This window comes from Electrophorus electricus, chromosome 1, assembly GCF_041902795.1.
Source record: "Electrophorus electricus isolate QZ-2024a chromosome 1, ASM4190279v1, whole genome shotgun sequence".
In the NCBI taxonomy this organism is placed as follows: domain Eukaryota; kingdom Metazoa; phylum Chordata; class Actinopteri; order Gymnotiformes; family Gymnotidae; genus Electrophorus; species Electrophorus electricus.
Window position 1 is genome coordinate 36082526 of NC_137497.1, and position 21833 is coordinate 36104358.

General features: G+C 40.7%; 3 protein-coding genes across 7 annotated transcripts in view; 1 reads left to right on the forward strand and 2 right to left on the reverse strand.

The window, feature by feature from the left end:
* Position 1: 1 nt before the first annotated feature.
* usf3 (upstream transcription factor family member 3) lies at positions 2-13530 on the reverse strand. 3 transcript variants are annotated; one of them, XM_081717854.1, is made up of 8 exons: positions 13199-13530; positions 11456-11540; positions 11213-11277; positions 10500-10550; positions 9513-9544; positions 8981-9063; positions 8788-8884; positions 2-8609 (listed from the first exon to the last, which is right to left on the reverse strand). In XM_081717854.1, the coding sequence occupies exons 3-8, from the start codon at positions 11257-11259 to the stop codon at positions 1834-1836; spliced, it is 7086 nt and encodes a 2361-aa protein (XP_081573980.1). In that variant the 5' UTR covers positions 11260-11277; positions 11456-11540; positions 13199-13530; the 3' UTR covers positions 2-1833. The 3 variants fall into 3 exon arrangements, with proteins under 3 accessions (XP_081573980.1, XP_081573974.1, XP_035381929.1); XM_081717848.1 differs by having other exon boundaries at positions 2-8612; XM_035526036.2 differs by lacking the exon at positions 10500-10550 and having other exon boundaries at positions 2-8612.
* Positions 13531-13665: 135 nt separating this feature from the next.
* On the reverse strand, positions 13666-18841 carry naa50 (N-alpha-acetyltransferase 50, NatE catalytic subunit). Of its 2 annotated transcripts, none has more exons than XM_027008094.3 (5): positions 18622-18841; positions 16556-16689; positions 16349-16468; positions 16000-16066; positions 13666-15762 (listed from the first exon to the last, which is right to left on the reverse strand). In XM_027008094.3, exons 1-5 carry the CDS (start codon positions 18627-18629, stop codon positions 15585-15587), a joined length of 507 nt encoding a protein of 168 aa, XP_026863895.1. In that variant the 5' UTR covers positions 18630-18841; the 3' UTR covers positions 13666-15584. The 2 variants fall into 2 exon arrangements, with proteins under 2 accessions (XP_026863895.1, XP_026863894.1); XM_027008093.3 differs by having other exon boundaries at positions 16556-16692; positions 18622-18840.
* Positions 17371-21833, forward strand: part of atp6v1ab (ATPase H+ transporting V1 subunit Ab) — a 10328-nt gene continuing 5865 nt past the window's right edge. The window contains exons 1-3 of one of the 2 annotated variants that reach the window (XM_081717872.1): positions 17371-17559; positions 21209-21303; positions 21430-21558. In XM_081717872.1, the coding sequence (XP_081573998.1) occupies positions 17507-17559; positions 21209-21303; positions 21430-21558 (277 nt within the window). In that variant the 5' untranslated portion in view covers positions 17371-17506. Of the gene's footprint in view, positions 17560-19265; positions 19373-21208; positions 21304-21429; positions 21559-21833 lie in introns of those variants that run through there. The other variant, XM_027008039.3, reaches the window with a different exon arrangement.

Consider the following 21833-nt stretch of genomic DNA (forward strand, 5'->3'; position numbering starts at 1 on the left):
GTGACTGTCTCTCATTTTTATTGCATATGAAATCTCATTCATTAGCACTTTGTGAGTCAAACTGTGAAGTAAAAATACCTTTCCCTTTACACAAACCTAAGAATTCATACTTTTTACACTGCATAAATAGCTTCAGTGTTTCAGAAGGATGTAGTTTACAGGGCTTTTAAGTTAATACACCCATGTAATGTATTAGAAAATCAGATACTCCAAAAGATGTGTCATCAATAAATAATATGACTGAAAGAGCCATATAGACTAAATACACTAATATTACAATCCAGGGCTTTCTTTATGTATATGGAAATTTGAGAAATCCTCTGAACCGTTCGGTGCAATAAAAGCCTCCATCTTGCATATAGTGAACCAATCTGATTTATAGAAATCCTGATCTAGTTTTATTAATAGTTCTACTAATACTGCTATAATTGACAGCTTGTCTGTCCCTATAGACCTGATTGCTATTTCAAATTAATCAGGCCATTTCTTGTTTAAAATATCCACTATCCAAATATTTCACATTTCCTCCCAAATTCTGAAGCACGTATATTGTCAGAAGACAATTTGTAAAAACCTTTCAGTGGAGCCAAGGCTCAAATGTATGACTTTCTCTCTCTCATTATATATATATATATATATATATAAAATGAGAGAGAGAGAGAGAGAGAGAGAGACACAGACACGCACACACACACACACACACACACAAGGACATTTTAAACAGGAGAACTGACAACATTCTCAGAACCAAATGGTATCATTCTATTCTTTGGTTTCATCCCCAGTTGTTATTTAATGGTAAATAACAACTGTGACATCACTATGCCAACACCTACCCATGACAGCATAAGCCACAGGAACTGCTTGTGTGTTAAAAGACCAGTAAACCTGCAACCTTGCAAATAAGTCACATTTGCTCAATTATATGTGGCATTTTATAACTGTTGGAAAAATATTTTGTAAAACATACAATAGAGTATATATTATATTAAACTATCTATTGCAATTGATTAGCAGTCAGTATTTTTGGTAAGTTTATACCTCTCATCATGAAGTTCACCTGAAGCCTTGATATTAATTAATAACACACACACACCCACACCACATTTCAAATTACAAAACAAAAAAAAACATTTTAATAATCTTTGTATATTTACAAATATCTACACACATTTCCATAAATAAGTAAAACTATTCATTGATATTTTGCCAATCAATGAAGAATTGTATTCTCTTTAAGAGATGGAAAATCTTAGAACTTGTTTTAACCAAGTCCTTTGAACGCCCTCCACATTATAATAATTTATCAAAAACGCTGGGTATATTGATTGCGGCAGGTAATGCCTAATAATAACTGCTTTAGTCCTTTAGGCATTTGACACCTCAGTCATTATTCATGTTACTGAGGAACACACATCAAGATTTCAGCTAGATGGATTGCTCACCCTACAATGATTAATGTACATATTGCATACTATAAGCCTAGGCATGAATCAAATGTCATTCTCTGGAATTCAGTGAAGAGTTATGCTCATCATGCCACAGTAAGCGTTACTTTCATTACATTCAGATATTTTCTTTAGCAACTGCCAACTGACCCAGTGTTGTACACTTAAATTGGCTCTGAAAGATCATTGAATGACATCATCCATAAAAGCCAACCAAGTCAAGCAATTCGAAGCAAAACCCAAAAAGGTAAAATTGTAACTGAAATTTCATTTCAGCTAACAAATGAAGAAAACAAAACAAAACCCATTTCAGTTAAGAGAAAAATGTTTACATGTATGTAGTACAATACGGGACAGCCTTTTGCATATAATTGCTACTGCAGCCTTAAATAGCAGAGGTCCCATCATGCCCAAGAATATGACTAATATTATGGGCTGGGCGATTAGACTGTTTGCTGGAGTCAGATGAAGAAGTATTGGCAAGTGACAGTAAAGGGGACATTGGCATAGAGGAGCCATCAGGGGGCATTGCAGTGGCTATTTCAGGGAAGAGAGAAGTCAGGTTAAAGTTGGATAAATGAGGAGTAATGCCTGAGGAGTTTGCAATGGGCATTGGGGTGATATCAGTTAGCAGGGGGTAACTTGCCTGCGCAAAACCTACGGGGCGCGGTGGAGAAAGAATAGAGCCAAAACGGTTATTCAGTGGTGCAGTGCTACTCTTATCAGCACTTGGACTTGTAAACATCTGGTTCGAGAAATACTGTAAGGGAATCTCACTTGGAAGGCTTGGATGAGCAGCAGGTGAATATGAAGGGTAAAAAGAAGGGAGATTGTTCTGAGGTTCCACAGGAAGTAGAGCAGGGGTTCGAGAGGCACTGGGCTGGGTGACCGGTGGAATAAAAGATGCATTTGCATTAATTGGGGGTGGAGGGTTCATTCCTCCTTCAGCAATAAAGGGAAAACCAAAGTTCTGAGTGAGATGCTGATCTGACACCAAGTTGTTGTCACTGCTGACTTGTGCACCATCTGACATAAAACGCACAATGCTTCTGCGTCGAGTTTCACCACCTGCCTGCGAACGGCCAAGCAACACTCCTCCACCTGATGGAAGTGTCAAGGAACCCTCAGGGTCAAATGTGTTTACAGGTCTCAAGTTACCTGATCTAGGCCGATCTCCTGGGCGGATCTTTGTGCTTTGTGGATCAGGTCCAATATGATGGGCTCGCTGACTGACAGCTGAAAGTGACCTGGTGGAGCCTTGTGCACGCCCTGTGTCTGAGCTACTGTGCGGTGTTGAGGGAGGATGGGGTAGAACTGACCTCACAGATGAACCATGCAAATTCCCACCAACCTGAGAAATGTGTCCTTTATTGTTCTCCCCCAGGTGCATTGGAGGAGCTGTCTGTGGAGGGTGTAAGTTGGGGCTTGAGACTTTAGCCTGAAGTTCCCCAGAAGAAACTCCAGGTACACAGTTATACTCACTTGGGGGACAACCTTGTGTGGCCCTCTGATGTGCACTCTGTTCAGGAAGTTGTGGAGCCAAAAGACTTTGCATAAAGCTCTGATGGCATGCATCTTGCTCACGTTGCAGCCCTGTTCCAGTTTGTAACCCCTGTGCTGAAGGATGTGTCCCATATGTACCACGGGAGCGTCCATCTCCAGAAGGACCAGCCCCTATTCTGAATCCTGCTTGTGGTTGTGGTCCTCTCTGAACTGGTGCCACAGACTTACTGCTCATGTCGCCACTTCGAGACACTTCAAAGTTGTTTAGCTGATGCCCACTAACAAGAGTCTTGAAAGGCAAACACTCTGATATGCGCTGAATGTCTGCTGTCCCTGGATGATCTTGGGTTAGCCTAGTTTGAGAATTGTGAGAAATATTTCCTTTACCACGCGAGGAGTCGACATAACCTTGTAATTCTGACTGATCCTGTGAATTTCCACGAGAGACCTGCAGGTGAAGCCCCATACGCTGGTCACCAGCAGTTGATGTCTTCCCAATAAGTGCCTCAGCGGAATAACTAGAGAGACGATGGCGCTCTTGTCGTGATGGAGTGCAGGCAAGGTCTGATGAACGAGAAACAGGATTGCTAGCCTGTGAGGTGCGTGAACCCATAAGTCTTTGCATAGCTCCATGATCTTGCCCAGGCTGATGTTCCTGCTGGCCCAAAAGGCTGCTTTGATGAGCTCTGGGGCCTGCCTGTTGGCCATCACAATTTTTCTCCTGCCTACTGGCAAAGTGTTGCTGCTGCTGAATCTGCTGTTGAAGATGCTGATGCCGTGAGTGTGAACCCTGTTGCTGGATTTGCTGCTGCTGCTGCTGTTGGTGTGGCTGCTGCTGCTGTGTTAGTTGCTGGTTTTTTTGTTGTTGATGTTGCTGTGGTTGCTGCTGATGCTGTGGGTGTTGCTGTGACTGTTGCTGCTGCTGAGCCTGCTGTTGACGTTGCTGGGACTGCTGCTGTGGCTGATGCTGTTGATGTTGCGGCTGTACACTATTCTTTTCCAAATGATGTTGCTTCTGCAAACCAACAGTGGGGCCTGTCTGGCCACCACGCACTACTCTCTTTTTGTGAACATGCTGATCTTGTAGCAAAGCCCTCTGCTGGATACTGTGGATCTGAGTGTCAGTTTGTGTGAGGTGATGCTGAAGTTGATAGAGGTGTCTCTGTTGCTCCTGTTGTTGTTGATGTTTCAGGTAAAGGTTTCCTCCAAGGTTCTGTCCAGACTGTGGAGTGCCATGCTGTGAATGCCCCTGCTGAAGGTGCACTACACTAGCCTGGTTTTGTTCATGTCCTGTATGCTGAGTGGAGCAGTGTCCTTCAGATGGACGAAGCACTGTACTCATAAAAGTATTACTAGAAAACAGGGCCCCTGCCCCATCTGAGTGATTTCTTGTCATAACTGTTGAGGAACTTGGGGGCATTTGTCCAGGCATTACTTGGATGTGTTCTGTTCCCTTAACATCTATTCTAGCAACACTGCCACCTGGGCATGGCTTTGAACGCTTATTAATGGGAAGAACAAGTTCCTCCTGGGCAGAGCGTTTTGATATATCCTTTTGATGTCGTTCAGCTATGCCAGCACCTAACTGAGTTCGCATCAGGGCACTTTTCAAAGGTGTATATTCATTACCTTGCCCTGGGCCGGAGCAGCTTTGGCTAACCTGAGAAGATGACTGAGACACTGGAATTGGCACTCCCCCTGGTGATGGAACAGACACCTGCTGACCAAGGTTCGGAGACCCTGGGTAAGGCTGGATAGAACTTGGCCTGATAAGGTTATTGACATTAAGACTAGTGAGAGAACTTGGTTGTGACTGAGAATAAGCTGTGCTCAGTGGAAGCCGATTTCCTGTTGTACCACTGCTTGAAACTTCAGCTGGAACTGGGGGACCTCGAACAGAGACATGGGATGGGGTCTTTGACACAGTTAGGTCAGCCTGCTTTGCTTGCTTCAACTGTTGACTTGTGACTCTTTCTTTGATGGAGGGGGCTTGCTGTGTTTTTGGGAGATCCCATCCAGTGGCTGTTGTATTTGATGAGCCATCACCACTACAACTACCACTCCTCCTTCCTGGGCTGTCTTGCTCAAATATGGCTCTGGCAGCCATTGCTAAGATTTCTGCTTGCTCAGAGGTGAAACTAAAAGCTCCAAATGTACTAGACGAGGAGGTAATATTATGACCTGTTGGGAGCAATGATGCTACTGAAAAGCCCCTACTGCCTGGACCTCCTCCCATGGGTGAATCAGTCTGTCTGTTGGTTACTAGGGCAGACTCAAATGATTCATTTTCCAGTGTCGATACCTCCTGTGACAGAACAGTTTCTTTATGTGAAAAGGAATCTGACTCTGTGACACTCTCTGGGATCTCACTAGAATGTTCACCACCGACTGGTTCTTTGCTCTCATTTGAGTCAGTATTTTTCATATTCAATGAATGTACATGACTAGTGGATGCCATAGACATATTAATTTCTGACTGTTTAAGTGACTTGTTAAAAGTGTTCGAATTCCTTGACTCCTGAAGCAGAACTCGAGGCGTTGAGTCGGAGGGTACTGATGTAGTAGGGTCTGAACGTGAAGCTGATGCTGAGGGCAATGTAAAAGGTGCCTGAACCTGTCGAGAACCCACTGACTTACAGTCCTTCTCACCTGCAGGCTTAGCTTGAACTTGTGGAACATTCTGTAAGTGGGAAACTGTTAGTGTACTCTTTGTTGCACTAATACTACTGCAGGTATGTATACTCAGCGGCTGGCAAAGCGTAGAATCAACAAATGAAACCACTGATACATTTTCTGCAGAGCTAATGCTGACTAAATCAGGTCTTGTTTCAGTTGGTCTGCAGGTGGTAGAACAAATGCTAACTGTTGGCTTGTCGCAATTAGCTTCAATAACTGCACTGGATGTGGTGTTATCACTCATTGCTGAGCTAGTAAATGAAGTTACACAAGTCTCCATTGCGCTACACTGTGAAGAGAGAACACTGACTGTTGTCTCATTAGGCTGAAAATCACCATCAGGGGTTAAAACAGGACCACTGTTTGTATGAACCACTAAATTATTCTCCGTAGAACTTACAGCAGAGTTTACAGTACAAGCTGTTATACTATTAGATGGTTCAGTGAGATCAGTGAATTTTCCATTACTCTTCACTAGTTCTACTCCATCCACCAGTGAAGTCACACTACATCCATTTTCTGAAGAACAGACAGAACTATCAATTGGTCTGTTACTTGAATTGACACAAATGGCTGTAGAATTGTTGCAAGATGAAGTAACACTGAACACCATTGGTGTACTTTGGGTGCTAATGTTATGGTTCATATCTTCTCTAGCAGAACTGAAATTAATTTCTGTTGTAGTGGCTGAAAGTCCTTGTGTAACATTTTCTTCGGAGACCTTATTATGCACTGGCTTTGCTGCAATTCGGCAAATGCTTCTGCGCTGTTTGGGTTCTTTTCTTCTGCCTGATCTGGGCCTTCTAGCCAATGTCTGTTTGGGTAAATTTACAGAGGCCACACTGCCTTTCTTTGGCCGGAGGCTAACTGCACAGCTCACTGATGTTGATGTTACAGGTACAGGTACAGCAGATGAAAGAACAGTCTCAGCAGAAGAACTGACTCCTGAAGCAGGCTTGGCTAAAGTAGGTTGGACCGTAGTGTATGAAGGTGGACCAATGGTGTGCAGTTGTAAATTGCTTTGACTTGAAATCTGTGAAATGCTCTGGCTAAGGCTAGTGAGTGCACCCAAACAATTCAATGCAAGATTGGTGCTAGATTCCTCACAGGTGGGCTGAATGATTTGTGTAGCACTTTGACTAACCTGAGGACTCCCCTTCTCTGCTGACTTCACTGACTGTAAAACATAAACCTGTCCATTCACAGTGATTGTTTGGGGTGTCTGGACCTGTGCTGTGGGACGAGGAAGGATGTGAACCAACTGTTTCATCACATTTGCTTGTACAGCAGTAGTACAGGGGGAGCTGGAAGTGGTCATCTGATTAGGCAAAACAGGGGTTGTATTTGGCACAATATTAGTCTGATGATTCTGTGGAGCAGGTGTCATTGTTGGTGTCTGAATTATGACAATGTGCTGGCATGGTGTTTGACTGGTCATGTCTTCTCTAATTACTTGTGCAGCTGGACATGGACTAGGCTGCTGCAGAATAACAACATTTTGATTGTTTTGAGAGGGGGATGTCCCAACAACTGGTGTCCCATCAGAGTTCATCTGCAGCACCTGCATGGTCTGGAGTACTGGCAGTGTGGCAGTTTGAGGCTGGGGCACAACAGCATGCTGAAGTGGAGGCACAATGGCAGACTGGGCCTGGGGTAGCACAGGTGGCCGGGGTTGAGGTTGAGATGGCATAGCAGGGTTAGGTTCAGGCTGAGATGGCAAAGCATTATGAAGCTGAGGCTTTGGTTGTATGGCTGGGTACAATTGGGACTGAGTTGATGGAGGAGCAGGTTTCGGTAATATTGTAGGTTGAGCAACAGCAGCTGCTTGTGGCTGGGGCATTAATGCTTTCTGGGGTACCACAGATGACTGATGAAGCACCGTAGTTTGAGACACCACAGCTGCTTGTGGTAAAATCGATGTCTGAGTAGCTACAGCTGTCTGTGGATGGGGAAGAACGGCTGAATATAGCTGAGGAGGCCTAGGATGAACGGGCATGTGTGTTGGTGCAGGTGTTTGCAGTTGTACAGGGACTTGTGGTTGTTGAAAATGAGTGGGCTGCACTGGTGGATTTGCCACAATTGGACATACAGGCAGATGCTGAATATGCTGCCCAGAGCTGTTGGCTTCTGTGGTCAGGGCTTGACAAACAGGCTGTACAGTGTTACCAGTGAGCTGTAGTGTTGTCCATGTGGTTTGTGTGCTGCTAGCTGCACAAGTCCTAAGATGAGTGGAACTGGCTGGTAATGTATGAGCAAGGGATCTAATTTCAGTATCCTGTGGAAACACTGAAGAGGCATCAGAAACAAGTGGGTTACCAATCACAGTATGAGGCAAGGAGGTTAGACTAATTACAGGCTGAAGTCGAAGAGGCATTGTGGGACTGGTGGAAGAACCAAGACTTGATGTAGGGTTGGTTGGCTGAGTTTGTTGAGGAGTAGGAGCAGTGACTGCAAGTTTGGGACATAAACCTTGCACAGTAACATAGTTCACTGGAGGGGGCAATTTTGGAGCAACTGGTGCCACAGCAGTGTATTGCTCCACCACTGTAAGACAAGGCTTGGACACAGCAGGAATCAGGGTTGCTAGTGGAATGTTTGAAGATGTAGCAGAGGAGACTACCATTTCATTAATTTGTGTTCCATTTGGGATGGCAAGTGTTTGACCTGTACCCATCTGGACATTGCAAGATGGCTGGATAGTTACAGCACTGACTGGCTGTTTATCCAGATGTGAAAGCGGATTTGGAGGAACGGATATTTTACCCGTAGAACAAGATGATTTTCCATTAGAATAGACAATTATTCCCTTTGACATCAAGTGAGTTGGGGTTATTTTGGCTACTTTTGCACAGCGCTGCTTGCCTTTCCAGTGTATGGTGGGGTCATCCAAAAAGTCGATGCCATTAGCTTTGAGGAGCTCAATATAATGAGCACTTTCCCTCCTTAAGTCCTCCAACTGTTGTCGTAAGCGTTTTATCTCTTCTGCTGTAGAGACATATTCAACACAGGTATCAACAAAATGTGTAGAAGCAAGATAACTGGCATTCCTACCAATACCTCGAAAGCACAAGGATCATCTTACTAGAAGAATCGATATCAGTTTACTGGAATTTAAGGTGCAATTAGCATTCCACCCATCACAGCCAATGCAATCTCTTACCTTGACCTTTGTCTCCTCCATTAAGCAGCATTTCATCATTCTGTTGCTTTAGCTCTGTGATGTAACGAAAAGCTTCTCCCAGAATCATATTCTTGCTCTGCCAGCAAAAATTTTAACTTATGAATGCTCATTCATTGTATTGTTAATCCATATTGCACCACTCTTCATACTTTTTGTTTGTTTGTTTGTTTACCTGTTTTAAGGCCTGAGAACAGGGCAAAAGATCTCCAATTCGTTTGATACCAGCATTGATCTTCTCTTTGCGGTGCCTTTCCACTGAATATGGTTTCGAATTAACAAGGAAAACATAGGTTATTAATTAGGATTTCAGTAATAATTCAGTAGTAATTTCATAATCAAAACAACTAAAGACCCTTTCAAGTGAGGCAAGGTACAACAGTATAGGGTTTGGGGGCAGCAGAGTACAATGGAAACAAAGAGTATATTACGGCTCTGGCTAAAGTTCAAGCATAAATACAGGTGAAGAAAAACAACAGCTTCCTTTGGAAACTATTACACTGTATATAGCCATAAGCATGCAATATTATCTGCTTCTCCAGGTAACCACCATCTTCAGACATTATGGAACTCAAAACCATGGACTCTACCCTACAGCTAAGCAATTACTACTTAAGATTGACAAAAAGATGAGGCTTTTTTTAACAGTACTTGAAAATTCATATAAACATTTTTAATGCATTAATGTTAATCATTTCTTCTCTCACCCGCATTGTGTGTTTCTTTGTTTTTCTTCCTCCTGACATTAAAGAAAACAGAGTCAGTATACATTATTGCTGACAAACCTAAATACAACAGTGAACATTCCAAGGTTTTGCCATGCTAATAAGCATGTAATTACATCCTCATAAAATTATATTAGAGATGGCACCAATCCAATACCACGCATCAGGATCAGGTCCATATCACGAAAAAAGCTGAATCGGATATCGGTGAAGAAAGTGCATCATATAAAATAACCACCAAGTTAGTTTGAGCAAGTCACATAATGACTGCCAGACTAGTTTGAACAGTTTATACACCGCTGTAGACTTTAGTTTTCTTTACATTAAGAATGAAAAACTATGATGCTCAAATGGAAATATTCCAGAACTTGAACACACGTGATGATTTCCATTGCTATCATTTTGACAACAGATTGTGGGGAACTGGTCATTTGTTTTATAGTGAGAGCATTTTAACAAGACAAAATAGCATTTTATCACTGTTCACTGACAGACCCGAGACTAATGAGGATTTGTTTATTTGTTTAATCTGTTCTTTAAAAAAACAAAAAAATGTACTTTTCCAGTTTGGCTGTGAAGTAAAGGAAGGTCAAGGTGGGGGAAAGAAGAAAGAGTAGCAACCTGACAGAAAGCGATCCAAAGACGAGAAAGGATAACTGAACAAGTAAAGCATTCTCCTTCTCTAAATTTATAAAGATAATTACTATATTGTTTTATTATATTCAAACCGTATAGAAAAAAAAGGGGAAAAACTGCTGCTTGGTGTTAGCCTGTTGAGTTTTAAGGTGGACTGGGAATGAATAAATGAATGAATGAATGAATGAATAAATAAATAAACAAATAAACAAATAAATAAATAAAGTTTCAAAGAATAAACATCTTGTAATTTTATTACATTTCTATTGGTTTTAAGCACAGGTCGAGTGAAGAGAGACTCGTAGTACAGGTAGCCTCTCTCTGTCTGCTCACCTATCGCTTCGTGTGCGTTTGGTGTGTAGAGGGTAGGACAGCGATTTACCGCTGAAATTCACCAGAAGAACAATTAGAAGTTCAATATTAAGTTGATGTGGAATTACAATTTCATTCAGTAATGAGAAAAAATTCATGCACACGAACTATACATTTTTATGAGTGAGTGAGGCAGTTGTACTGAGCAGAGAAACAGCACATGGGGTTGTGTGAGTGTGTTCTGGGTGACTACACTACAGCTGAGAACCAAGAAGGTGATGACCAAGGCAATAACATCATCTCACTAAGAGAGACACTTACTGTAATGGAAGGGAAAAAAACTACATGCTTTAGTCTTTTAAACAAAGCTTTTTTGTTTGTTTGTTTTTAATTTTTATTTATTTATTTATATTTATCTGTCATATCCATCCATGAAATCTGTAAACATGGCATATATAATACATCCCACCTGAAACAGTACCCCCAAAAATTAATCAGTTTTTTATGAAAAAATATCAGATCAGTGTAAATATCGAGGGACATTCAAATGCATATCTGTATTGGATGAGTACAGAAAAATGGTATTGTGCCATGTCTAAATGATAAACAATATTTAGGCATGTGTACAGCATATAAATGCTGCAATTCAAATAAGTTGTAAAAATATCCATTAGCGTTTCATTTGGTAAGAACTGCTGTGACAGTTATGAAGCAGACAAAGAATGAATAATTACCGTGTTGGTTTCTGAGTAGTACGCTGACTCTGTATTATCTCTGGCATTATGGCACGCACTGCAGCCTAGTGTACAAGACAGGTGGGCGGAAAACACAAACACATCAAAATGAAGAAATGAAAAAAAACTTTAAAGCACTTGTGAAGGAAACAGAAGTGTACTAACAATCCAATACATTAAAACACCTGTGAAGGATACAGAAATGCAATAACTATGGCTATTATGGCTACAGACTTAGCTTACCTTCCAGCAGTGGGCAAGTTGGTATTATGTGTGCCAGTTTAAGTCTTTGGAATCACACATCTGGATTTTTCATTAAAGTATTTAGCTGTGAAGAAGGTAAAAGGAAATACAAGGAATTACCAAATATACATAGAGCTCCAAAAGCTAATAAGGAGATTGCACTGAGATTCCCATTTTGCCAAACCTTATGGTACTTTGATATAGCTAAACCATTTTTTTCCTGTGTTGATGTAGTATTTCCTTCCTCTTTGTATCTACATCTTTTTAAATTAGCAACCTTGCACCTTAAAAGGTAGCTAAGTCTCAATGTGCTAGCAAAGGAATACTGCGGGCCAGTTTCCAAACCCGGAATAAGCATAAACCTAGAGAAAAAAAATCCAACCGTGATTCACCGTTGGCATTGCAATTGAGTCCAAGACTAGGCTTCATCCAAGTCAGGGAAACCCAACCTAAGTGTTTAACTGCCAGGCAACCACACAGACCGCAAAGTGATTTAAAATCACCATTGATTACGGATGCAAAATCTAATATTAACCGTGGCCTTACTATCAATACCTATCGAAAAAGTGAACGTTCGCGTATAAACCTGATGCATCTCGATTAGCGCCACTCCAAAGGTGAACTCAGATATTATTTTATTTCTCACGATCATAATTAGCAATGGCATTTAATGTGAACTGGTACTCTGTCGAAGATGTCTACTCTGCAGCCACCTCAGTGAGACCGATATATACAGCGCGGAGGGGGATGTAACTAAGATAACAGAGTCAGTTTTTTTTCTACAAATGTTTTAACATAAAACGTGAGAAAAACGGAACATTAAGTTGCACAGTCAATCAGATTGGTAGCTGTAACAGAACATATCAAATTCACATAATTACTAATTCATACTACCAGCTAAATGCTTACGCTGAAGCCCTTAGAAATGACAACGCAATCAAATACCAACCAGTGGTATTATTGTATTGTAACTGTTATCAGTGTTACCACTACAATAGTCTAGATGAAACAATTTGGGAATTGCTAGCATGGAGGACTAGCAAGGCAATGTACACAAGCTGAACATGGCAGCTTGCATGTTGTCTTTTTTAATTAGTTAGCTTGCTAGCTAGCTAGCTATCACTAATGCTACATATGTGGCTAGCAAGATAGCTACGTAAGATAGGTTAACGTCAACGCTAGGTTTAATTAAAAAGAGTGTAATATGGTCTAAATAAAACAATGCAAGGAAATCCATTACGCTGTGGGATTTCCAGGTAGCTTGCTATGCGCTGACAGTGTCAGTTAACAACACGGCTCGCTGACTTTAGTTGGACTTCAGTATGCGTTGCCTCTGACAGCCTAGTTTAGCTAGGTGAGCTAGCTAACGAGCTAGCCAGTACGTTAATTAACGCTAGCTATCTAAAAATGCTTTACAATTAAGAAAAGACTGTACATCATGACACTTGGCTGTTTGCACAAAGTAGATTGTCGGATACCACCATAATTCAATACCACCAACGTGTAATATTGTAAATAACGCTGAGAGCTATCGATTCCGCAAATCGATTAATAACGGAAAGCTAGCTAACTAGCTTGAGTCAACTAGCTAGCTACCGACTTAAAGCAAACGTTAGCTCTAGAGCTAACTAGCTACTTTGTTAGCCTGTTTCGGCTATACACTGTAAATTCAACAAACAAAATTAGCATTTCTGTAATTAACGCTTTATAGCGAGGCCAGTATAGCTCTCATTCAAAACCTACCAGTAACGTTTGCATTTTGCCCCAAACATATCCCCGTCAAAAACTTTGTTGATCCTTCTCAATTCACTTAATTTTCCATGCCAGGCACAAACTTGATGGGCGGGTAGGATGAAAAGTCCACCCATCCTACCGGAGGGGGACATATAGGCCAATGATGAGCCAAGACGAAACCTAACGGGCGTAACGTGGCTTGCGACACGCTGTCTGATTGACAGAAAAATATTTTTTAGGGAAGTGGCTAGTTTACTGCAGTGAAAATAAAAACTCGTACTCTTTCCTTATGCAGTAATCAATATACAGAGATATAAAAGCAGGAAAAAAACATGGCAACTATAACAATATCAGGTTACTAAAACAAAATTGTGGGGCTGGAAGTTCAGGTTTTTCTAAGCCTCAGAAAGTCATCACCCTGTGAGGATTATTATTATTTTTTTAAACTTACATGTGTAACAGCATGTTCTCCCACATAATGCAAATAGTATTTTTATTTAGAGGTTTAAAAGTTTTACAATATAGAGCTCCAGAAAAGACAAAATTCTCCAAAGAAAGAAGGAAAACATGCTTGTACTACAATGGAGAGGGCATGTGCCACCTTGCATGCAGTGTCAAGGCTTCTCCTGGGGGTCTGGCCCTCTGAATTCTGTATAAGGAACCTACATATAAAAACCATTTGCAACTGTCCCACAATACAAATAGGAAATGGGTGTCTGTCAGTGAACATCACTGAAATGATAGCGATACACTGGAAGATTTTTAGCTGGCAGTATTCAAAAGAGAACACTGCTAAGCTTCAAATCTGCACCCAGGCAATGTGTGAACCGCAAACTGTTTCACAACACACCACGTCCAACTGTTAAAGGCGGGAGGGACAAAAATTCAGGCCGAAGGCATCTTCAAGAAAACTGATTTCAACCTTTGCAGGAAGTTTTCCTCCCAAAATGTTAGGCCAATTCTAGTACTTCGTACCACATGAACCAGCATTCAGGGTCCAAAAATGAACCACTGACATCAAGGCTTACATTCTGCATAAATTCACATCAATAGGCTTTGTTAATTAAACAAGAAAGAAAAAGAAATACAACTTCATTTTGGGTTGGTTTCATGTTTACCTGTCTAAGCAGTTAATCTGCTCTAGGTCTCATAAGCAATTAAAAAGAAATTTCTGAAACAGTCAATAAACTCCCATTTAGCTATTAAATATATTTTGGTGCCATGTTCAAAAGGATGGCTATTCTGCAGAATCTGAAAGAGATACTGGAATTGTCTATTGACAGCCTACAGCAAAAATGTCTTTTAAATTCCTATTTTGCCAGAGTTTAAAGCAATTCAACCACAAGAGCAGAAAAGGATGTGTACATCCAAATAGTATTTAGTCAATGAAGCCTATTAAAATGACCGTTCATGGAATGTGAGCTTGTGGCAAAACATGTGTCTATGCTGGGACATATATGGAAACAGGGTCCCAGACTCTGGGGTAACCAACAGTAAATCTCTTCTGTAGAAGTGATATTCACAAGCCTTTTCCTAATTATCAGCACCCCAGGGAAAGCCATGAACCAATCGGCAATTATGGTGGTGAGGGGTGGGGGATATTAAATAATGGGCAGAGAAACAAAAACCATTCAGAAATGAGAGTGGAGTGCATTTCCCCAATCTCACCTTCTGAAACCATTTTACCTTGTTGTCTTTTGTTTGAGGAGGCTATATGATCCTATTGCCCTCGAGGATGGGCAGACTGGAAGGAGACTGACATCATATGCAGTACTCCTCCACTGCATACTGCCTGTAAAATGAAACATGCCTCAACCACCAGGAGGGTTCCTTTTCCACGTGTCCTTGGGCTTAGGTGGTGAGGTGACGGAAGTTCCAAAAGTCACCAAGACGATCCATAGCATGACACCAAGGCCGCAAGCTAGGACCATCTCTCTTCAGAAAATGTTCTATTTAAAAGAATCTCCCCTCTTTTTAGTTCTATGGTCTTGTCCAAACAACAAAAGTCATGTCCCCTTGCCTTTAACAATTTTAAACAAAATGCAAACAGTATGCTTACATACTTAACCTTCACCATGTCTACTGGTAACAAGTAAGCTGCTTTATGGAGCATGTATTTATTCTGCCTGAAAAGAAAAGTAAAAACCTCATGTTCAATTTCAAATCTCTAAATGGGGAAAAAAAAGAAGAAAAAAAAAATGCAAAACTGATGGGGACTTAGTTTTTGTTTGTTTTATATATTTTTTGCAAAATAAAAGGCAGCAATTTTTATGGACTCGTTTTCTCTTTAAATTGCCCTCTGAAAAAGTGGTGTATCTATAGACCCTGGGGCATCTGTCACAGTTCCATTTTAGGAGTGCGGACCGGGACGAATTGCTGTAGCACGCTTCAGTCGCTACTCAGCCTTGTGCAACTCTCCTGCCGGGGGTGCACATGGGCTACGCAGGCTCTTCTGGAGGACATGGGCATCTGCTGGCTCTATCCTCTTGTAATAGTTCTTTTTTGTTTCAATGATCTCAAAGCCAAATTTCTGGTAGAAGTCAATTGCAGACTCGTTGCTGATCTGCACATGACTGGAAGAAAGGGAGGGAAGGCAGGCATTAAAAGGTGGTCAGTTTAAAAGTATATCATATTTATATAAGTATTTATCACTCAATTTTCAGTTATCTGTCTATACCCAACTTTCTGCACTACTCTGCATATGCTGGCCAACATGTAGCATTGTTGGATATGGAAGGTTTTCACTATTGATTGTTTCAGCAGTTTATTTTTGGTGAAACAAAGTTAAGACAAATCAGTTGAGAACTTACAGGTAAATGTTGTCAAAAGTGCCATCCTTCTCGCAAATGTTCAACACATGGTTCAGCATCTTTGTTCCTTAAATCAGACAAGACAATTTAAACATTAAGATATTTGAACTTGAGCAAACATTAAAGACTTAAAAAGATCATCAAAAAACTATTTCAACTTGAGCAGAACAAAGAAGAAAATGTGCATTGTTCAACTCTAACACATTGCTTCAAGACAACAAGCAAACTGCCAATGTGCAGTTATTCCATGAATCGAATATTAAATTAATCCATTTATAGTTTGGATATAGTAGTATAGGTAAGGTTTTATATGTTTAATCCGGCTTTGTTTTCTATGAAACTACTTTACCTATGCCCAGTCTACGGTAGGGTGCTAGACAGCCAAGTGTCATGATGTACAGTCTTTTCTGGTTTTGGGAATGGTCCACCCTACAGCACACTGCCCCAACAGCGATGTCATTGAAGTATGCTGCAAAACAAGATTGAAGAAATTCATCTCAATCTAACCCCAAGACAAAACAATTTGAGTGTGTGGTTAGTGCACTCACTTTCTTACCTAGCTTAGCAAGCTCTCCAACTTCTAGTACGTCTTTGTAGAACTTGTCGTTGTAACTGACAGGGAAGATGACTTGGTTTAGACGCTTGAGCTGTTTAATGTTGTGGGGGGTAACATCCCCCAGCTCGATCCGGCTACTGGAACAAAAGCAGAATGGTCAACTGGCTGCTCATTGAAAAGAAAAAAAAAAAAAGTAAAATTAAAAAAGCAGAACAACATTTTTGCATGTTTTAGCCAAATAAATGTTTTTGTTGTAGCTCAACTGTTGCAACCTAAAATCAAAAAAGAAATGGGTGCATCAGCCTTGCTTCTTTGTCTTGACTAAACCATACAAACTGGCTGATACAGGGAGAAAAGACTTGGCTGGCCTGTTCACGTGAAAATCACCACCCCTCAAATAGCTTTTACATTTAGTTAATTATAATTCAAGCTTATTTCAAAGTTATCAAACTAGAAACAATTAGCCAGCTACATGTGATAGCACTGAACTTGAACATGCCATTATGACTCCCAGGTTTAAGTGTATCAGAAGTTTGAGTTGCTTCCAATTGACCCCAGTGGTGGGACTATGGAGGTATTTATAGGGCAACTGCATGCTAAACCTCCAAAACAACCCAACAGCTGCGTGTCATGTTTTTAGGTCACACTCCTACTGCCACTGGTAGAATAACAAGTACAGTTAATCAGAACGTCTGGTTCTCTATTCCAGAGTAAACCAATCTTCAAAAGAATTCTCAGCTTCATCTTTCTGCTTTTAAAACCAGGCAGAACTAAGAGTAACCTACCTGCTTAACTGCCCCAGGTTTATAGGGTTTGGAAATGGTAGCATATTAAAGCGTTAGTATATTACATTTCACCAGGTCAGCACTCAGTATGCATCTAGAAAAACCGGCAATAACAACAGAGAACCAGAGGCGTCTGAGTTTATGAACTGCTTCTGAATCTCTCTTAATGCAGGAGGAAATTCCATCCCATAGCGATACTCTGACTGACAGTACAATCAGGTGAGAATTTACACAAAAAACCCTCATCTATTAAGCTGCTAGCATACACCAAACAGTTCAAATCTGCTTCATTCCTAAAGACGTCTGCGCAGCTTTTCTTACTGAAGACAACTATTAATATTCTAACAACTAACGTTAGATAGGTGTGCTACGTCTAATAATTAACAGCCAACTTAGCTAGAGCTGCTCTTACTGAACAGCTAGCGAAGTAGGTAAGAAGCTAGCTAGCTAATGCATGTTATCCAAGTGATCACATATGAATGTAGCTAGCTGTAGTCCCCGGCTTTATACAGCCAGCAATCATCAACAAGTTAACGTTGGCCTGATTCATCAAAGTAATGTTATCCGCCAGTTTACCTGGCTAACTGTTGGCCAGACGCTACTAGTTAGCTACAAAGGACATTCTATCAAGCTAGCTAAACCAATATCTCTTGACTGCACAACGAATAGCTCGCTAGCTCACGTTAGCCAGCTAATTAGCTGGTGCAGGTGAGTTGACATAGTTAACCTACACTACATTTTTTTCTACAGAACGCATTTTAGAGGCAACTGGTAGTCGTAAAAATACAAACTTTGAAGGTATACAGAGACCTATATTACCCGCGAAAAGGGAAACAGTTTGCTAGCTACCCATCTTATTAATGAAAAACAAGCATGGAATCTACTACCAGGCTAAGCATGTAGCTAACTACCCAGCTAGCTAGCCTCTCATAGTCTGACTCAACATTTTCAGACTTAGATTCGACACAAGATTCAGCTAGCTAGCAGGCACCATACGAGCTTCAGCGGCCATAGGCTTGTGTACACTGACTATTTAAAATAATATGCAACTGAACGTCTAGCCGTACTTAACTAGTTGCTAAGCGAAGCAGTTTTAAACCCTCCAATTTGCACGAATGTAATGCGGCGCTGTCGTTGGCAAATTCTTTCTTCTTACCGCGCAGATAGCCTAAGCTAGCTAGATAGCATTGCGAGCGACTCCCCCGCCCCCCCTGTTGAAAGGAGAGGAGGAAAACTTTAGTCGCGATAGCCAGATATATCAATCTAGGTAGTGCTACTCACCCTTTCATGTTGAACGGAACTCGTTTGTAGTTGAAGACACAGGCGACGTCGACAGTATTTTTCAATCCGAACAGAGAATTTGTGCTAACTTTGGGCTATGGTTGACTCTCGCTGTACCCACCACATGTATGTTGCTAACCAACTAGCCAGCTAGCAGTACTTGCTCCGCCGCTGCTGTGGGTAGAGGCTTCTGTCAACTCAGGTCGCCTTACATTAAACTAGCAACAACAAGCAACAGGAAGCGTTGGGAGCACAGGAAGTGGCGTTTGGTGGCTCTCTGCCCAAAAAATAAAAGTCGCTATAGCTAAAATGCCATCATAAAATAAGATCCTCTCAGTATTTTTAAATATTTACATTGGATTATATTGGCGTTCGGTGACCTTAGTGTTTTATAGTCTTAATTTTATGTGCGATAATTGAGAATGATTGACCAATGGGGTTATTCAATTTAACATATTAAATTAATGCTTTATTAATGCTAATGTCTGCTAATTTAAATTAATACTATAAATAATTTCAGTTAAAGTAACATTAATTATACTCATATTTGGAGTATTACCAAAGTCCTTATAATGTCTCAGGTATTATCAAATCCTGGTTTTAAACGCTACCAGGAGGTGGCGGTACGTGTGTTTTATCCTTAATCCCTTACAATATTACCATCGAGTCAATAAAGTCAGCTGATCTTTCCTGATTTCACTTCATTTTAGTAAAGAGTATTTGGAGCTTACTGGTTGTCTTAGAATTTCAGGTATGTAACATTTATTAATTTTTACAAACATCGTATGTTATTGTCTTTTCATTTAAACGATTTTGGTTTAGTGCATTTGTTTATTTTCATTGTAAAGTCACATACGTTGGCTGACGACTAGATAGCTGGTTGGTTAGCTGGCTAACGAGCTAGTTAGCTGATTCATTTGACGTATCTCTTCTCTCGGGGTGTTAATCTACTGGAGTGCAACAAAGAAGTGTGTGTGTGTCAGTCACAATTTGATGCACCTATATCTAGTTATTTGTGCCGTCAAGTGACCTTGAGTATGAAAAAGATGCTAATTATATACCGTTAAATTATAACGTTTTTAAAGAAATAAATCATAATATTAATTCTGACAAAGTTCAGTTAGTGTCTTCTGTTACGATTGCAGTATACGGAGGGTTTATGTTTTGGATATTCGTTAGCTAGCTAGCTAAAACGATGCTTAATTTTTCTTCTATTGCATCCAGCCCCTTAACCTTGGGAATATTATTCTTCAGGCTAACCTTTATCTTTTTGACCAACTATTGCAGTCGGTTCTTGACCCGATGCAAATTATTTATAATAATTTATCTTGTATTTCAGTATAGATGCGAAGTGGCATTGAAGTGTCATCCTTGTTAAAACAAGATAAAATGGGATGCTCAAATTCTGCAATTTAATAAATGTATTGGAAATTCGTAACGGATAGATTCTTTTCCACACCCTTTGTGATGTTCAGTCACTAGCAAACCTAGCTATCATAAAAACAACTGCACATTTGAGCCGTTTCATGGTCATGTGAACAATGCGATACCTCGCAATCAGCTTCCTTGGGGGGTGGGGGGGCAAATGGGAATCTATGCTTGATTTTTTTTTTTGGGGGGGGGGGGGATTGCAGTTCTCAAATATAGTTTTATAGAAATATATATTTCAGTGTTCGAGTCTGCTAATTTCAAGGTAACACATACACGTACCACTACAGCATTCAGGTTAACACCAGCATTCACAGTACACGAAAGTGAAAGGGGCTGAGTATTGGAAATGTCATGTGAGGAACACGAGTTAGACTTGTTCCTTTTAAGACTGCAGAACAAATTAAGTTGGGCAAAATAATCCATGTGCAATAATGGAATTTTATGGTACTTTTATTGCTCATATGTTAATAAGCAGTAGACGGAGATATTTTGTGTTTTATTTTTTCCCGGGGCTTCTCTAGTTTATCGCTTGGTGCTGCTGTGGCAAAGCAGTATAGTCTCCCCAGACATCTTCCTGTCTGTGAGACTTACTTCATGACTGTGTGATTTAAAAATCAGCTGATAACTAGCAATCACACAGTTTTATAGTATGTGGAACTAGGAACTCATCCACACTAGGAACCTCTGTCATTTTGAAGTGCTGAAGTTGCACTGTACAATACATAGCTTTGTAAAATAAGTTCTAAATGTACAGTTGAATAGAGTAGGATACCAGAATGCTGTGACTTCTGCATAATGTTTGACTTAAAAACACAGAAGTTTCACACATTTTGTGTTATTAGATGCAATCATTTCATGCTTGTAGGCTACTACAGACATTAAGATTTCGTGAGGTTCTCTAACAGCTTACTGATTGGACCCTTCTTCAGGTCTATATATGTATGCTGCAATTTAAAGTGGCATTTGATTCTGATTAAGAGGTACACAGTTGAGTTTTTGCACTAAAAACATTTTAGTGCAAAACATTTACACAAATGTATAGAGAAGGGTTTCTGTCCAATGAACCAGGTACCAGTAACATATGAGCAACTGAATCACCTACGTACTGCATTTCACATTCTTGATGTCTGATACTGCCGTCTCATCTGCCCCTTAGACACACTGCAAATATGGACTTCTCCAAGCTGGCCAAGATTCGAGATGAGGAGCGGGAGGGACAGTTTGGATATGTGCACGGCGTGTCTGGACCTGGTGAGTAGCGTGGAGGAAGAATTATGTTCTGTTGGGCAGAGCATCTGTGTCACTCTCACTGATGGTATGCAAGTGTGGATGGCATGTCAAGTCAAATGTGTGCCTGTGTGTGGGCGCATCCTGCAGTGGTGACTGCGTCCAGCATGGCTGGGGCAGCCATGTATGAACTGGTGCGCGTTGGCCACAGCGAGCTGGTGGGAGAGATCATCCGCCTGGAGGGAGACATGGCCACCATTCAGGTGTACGAGGAGACATGTATCCTTTAACGGCACTGGCCCAGTGGCGCCTCAGTACAGTATGTGAAACAAGAGAAAGTAAGATTGTAACTGGACGTGCTCCATCATCTCTAATGATGGTGCTGAAAATATAATGGTATTATTATTATTATTATTATTATTATTATTGTTATTGCATTTTATTTACATATCATATTTTGACCCAAGTGTACAAAGTGCTTTTTTTAAGTAATAATAAATCAACAGAAATAAAAAAAAGAAAAAGAAAATAGAAAAAGATGCTGATAAAGTAAT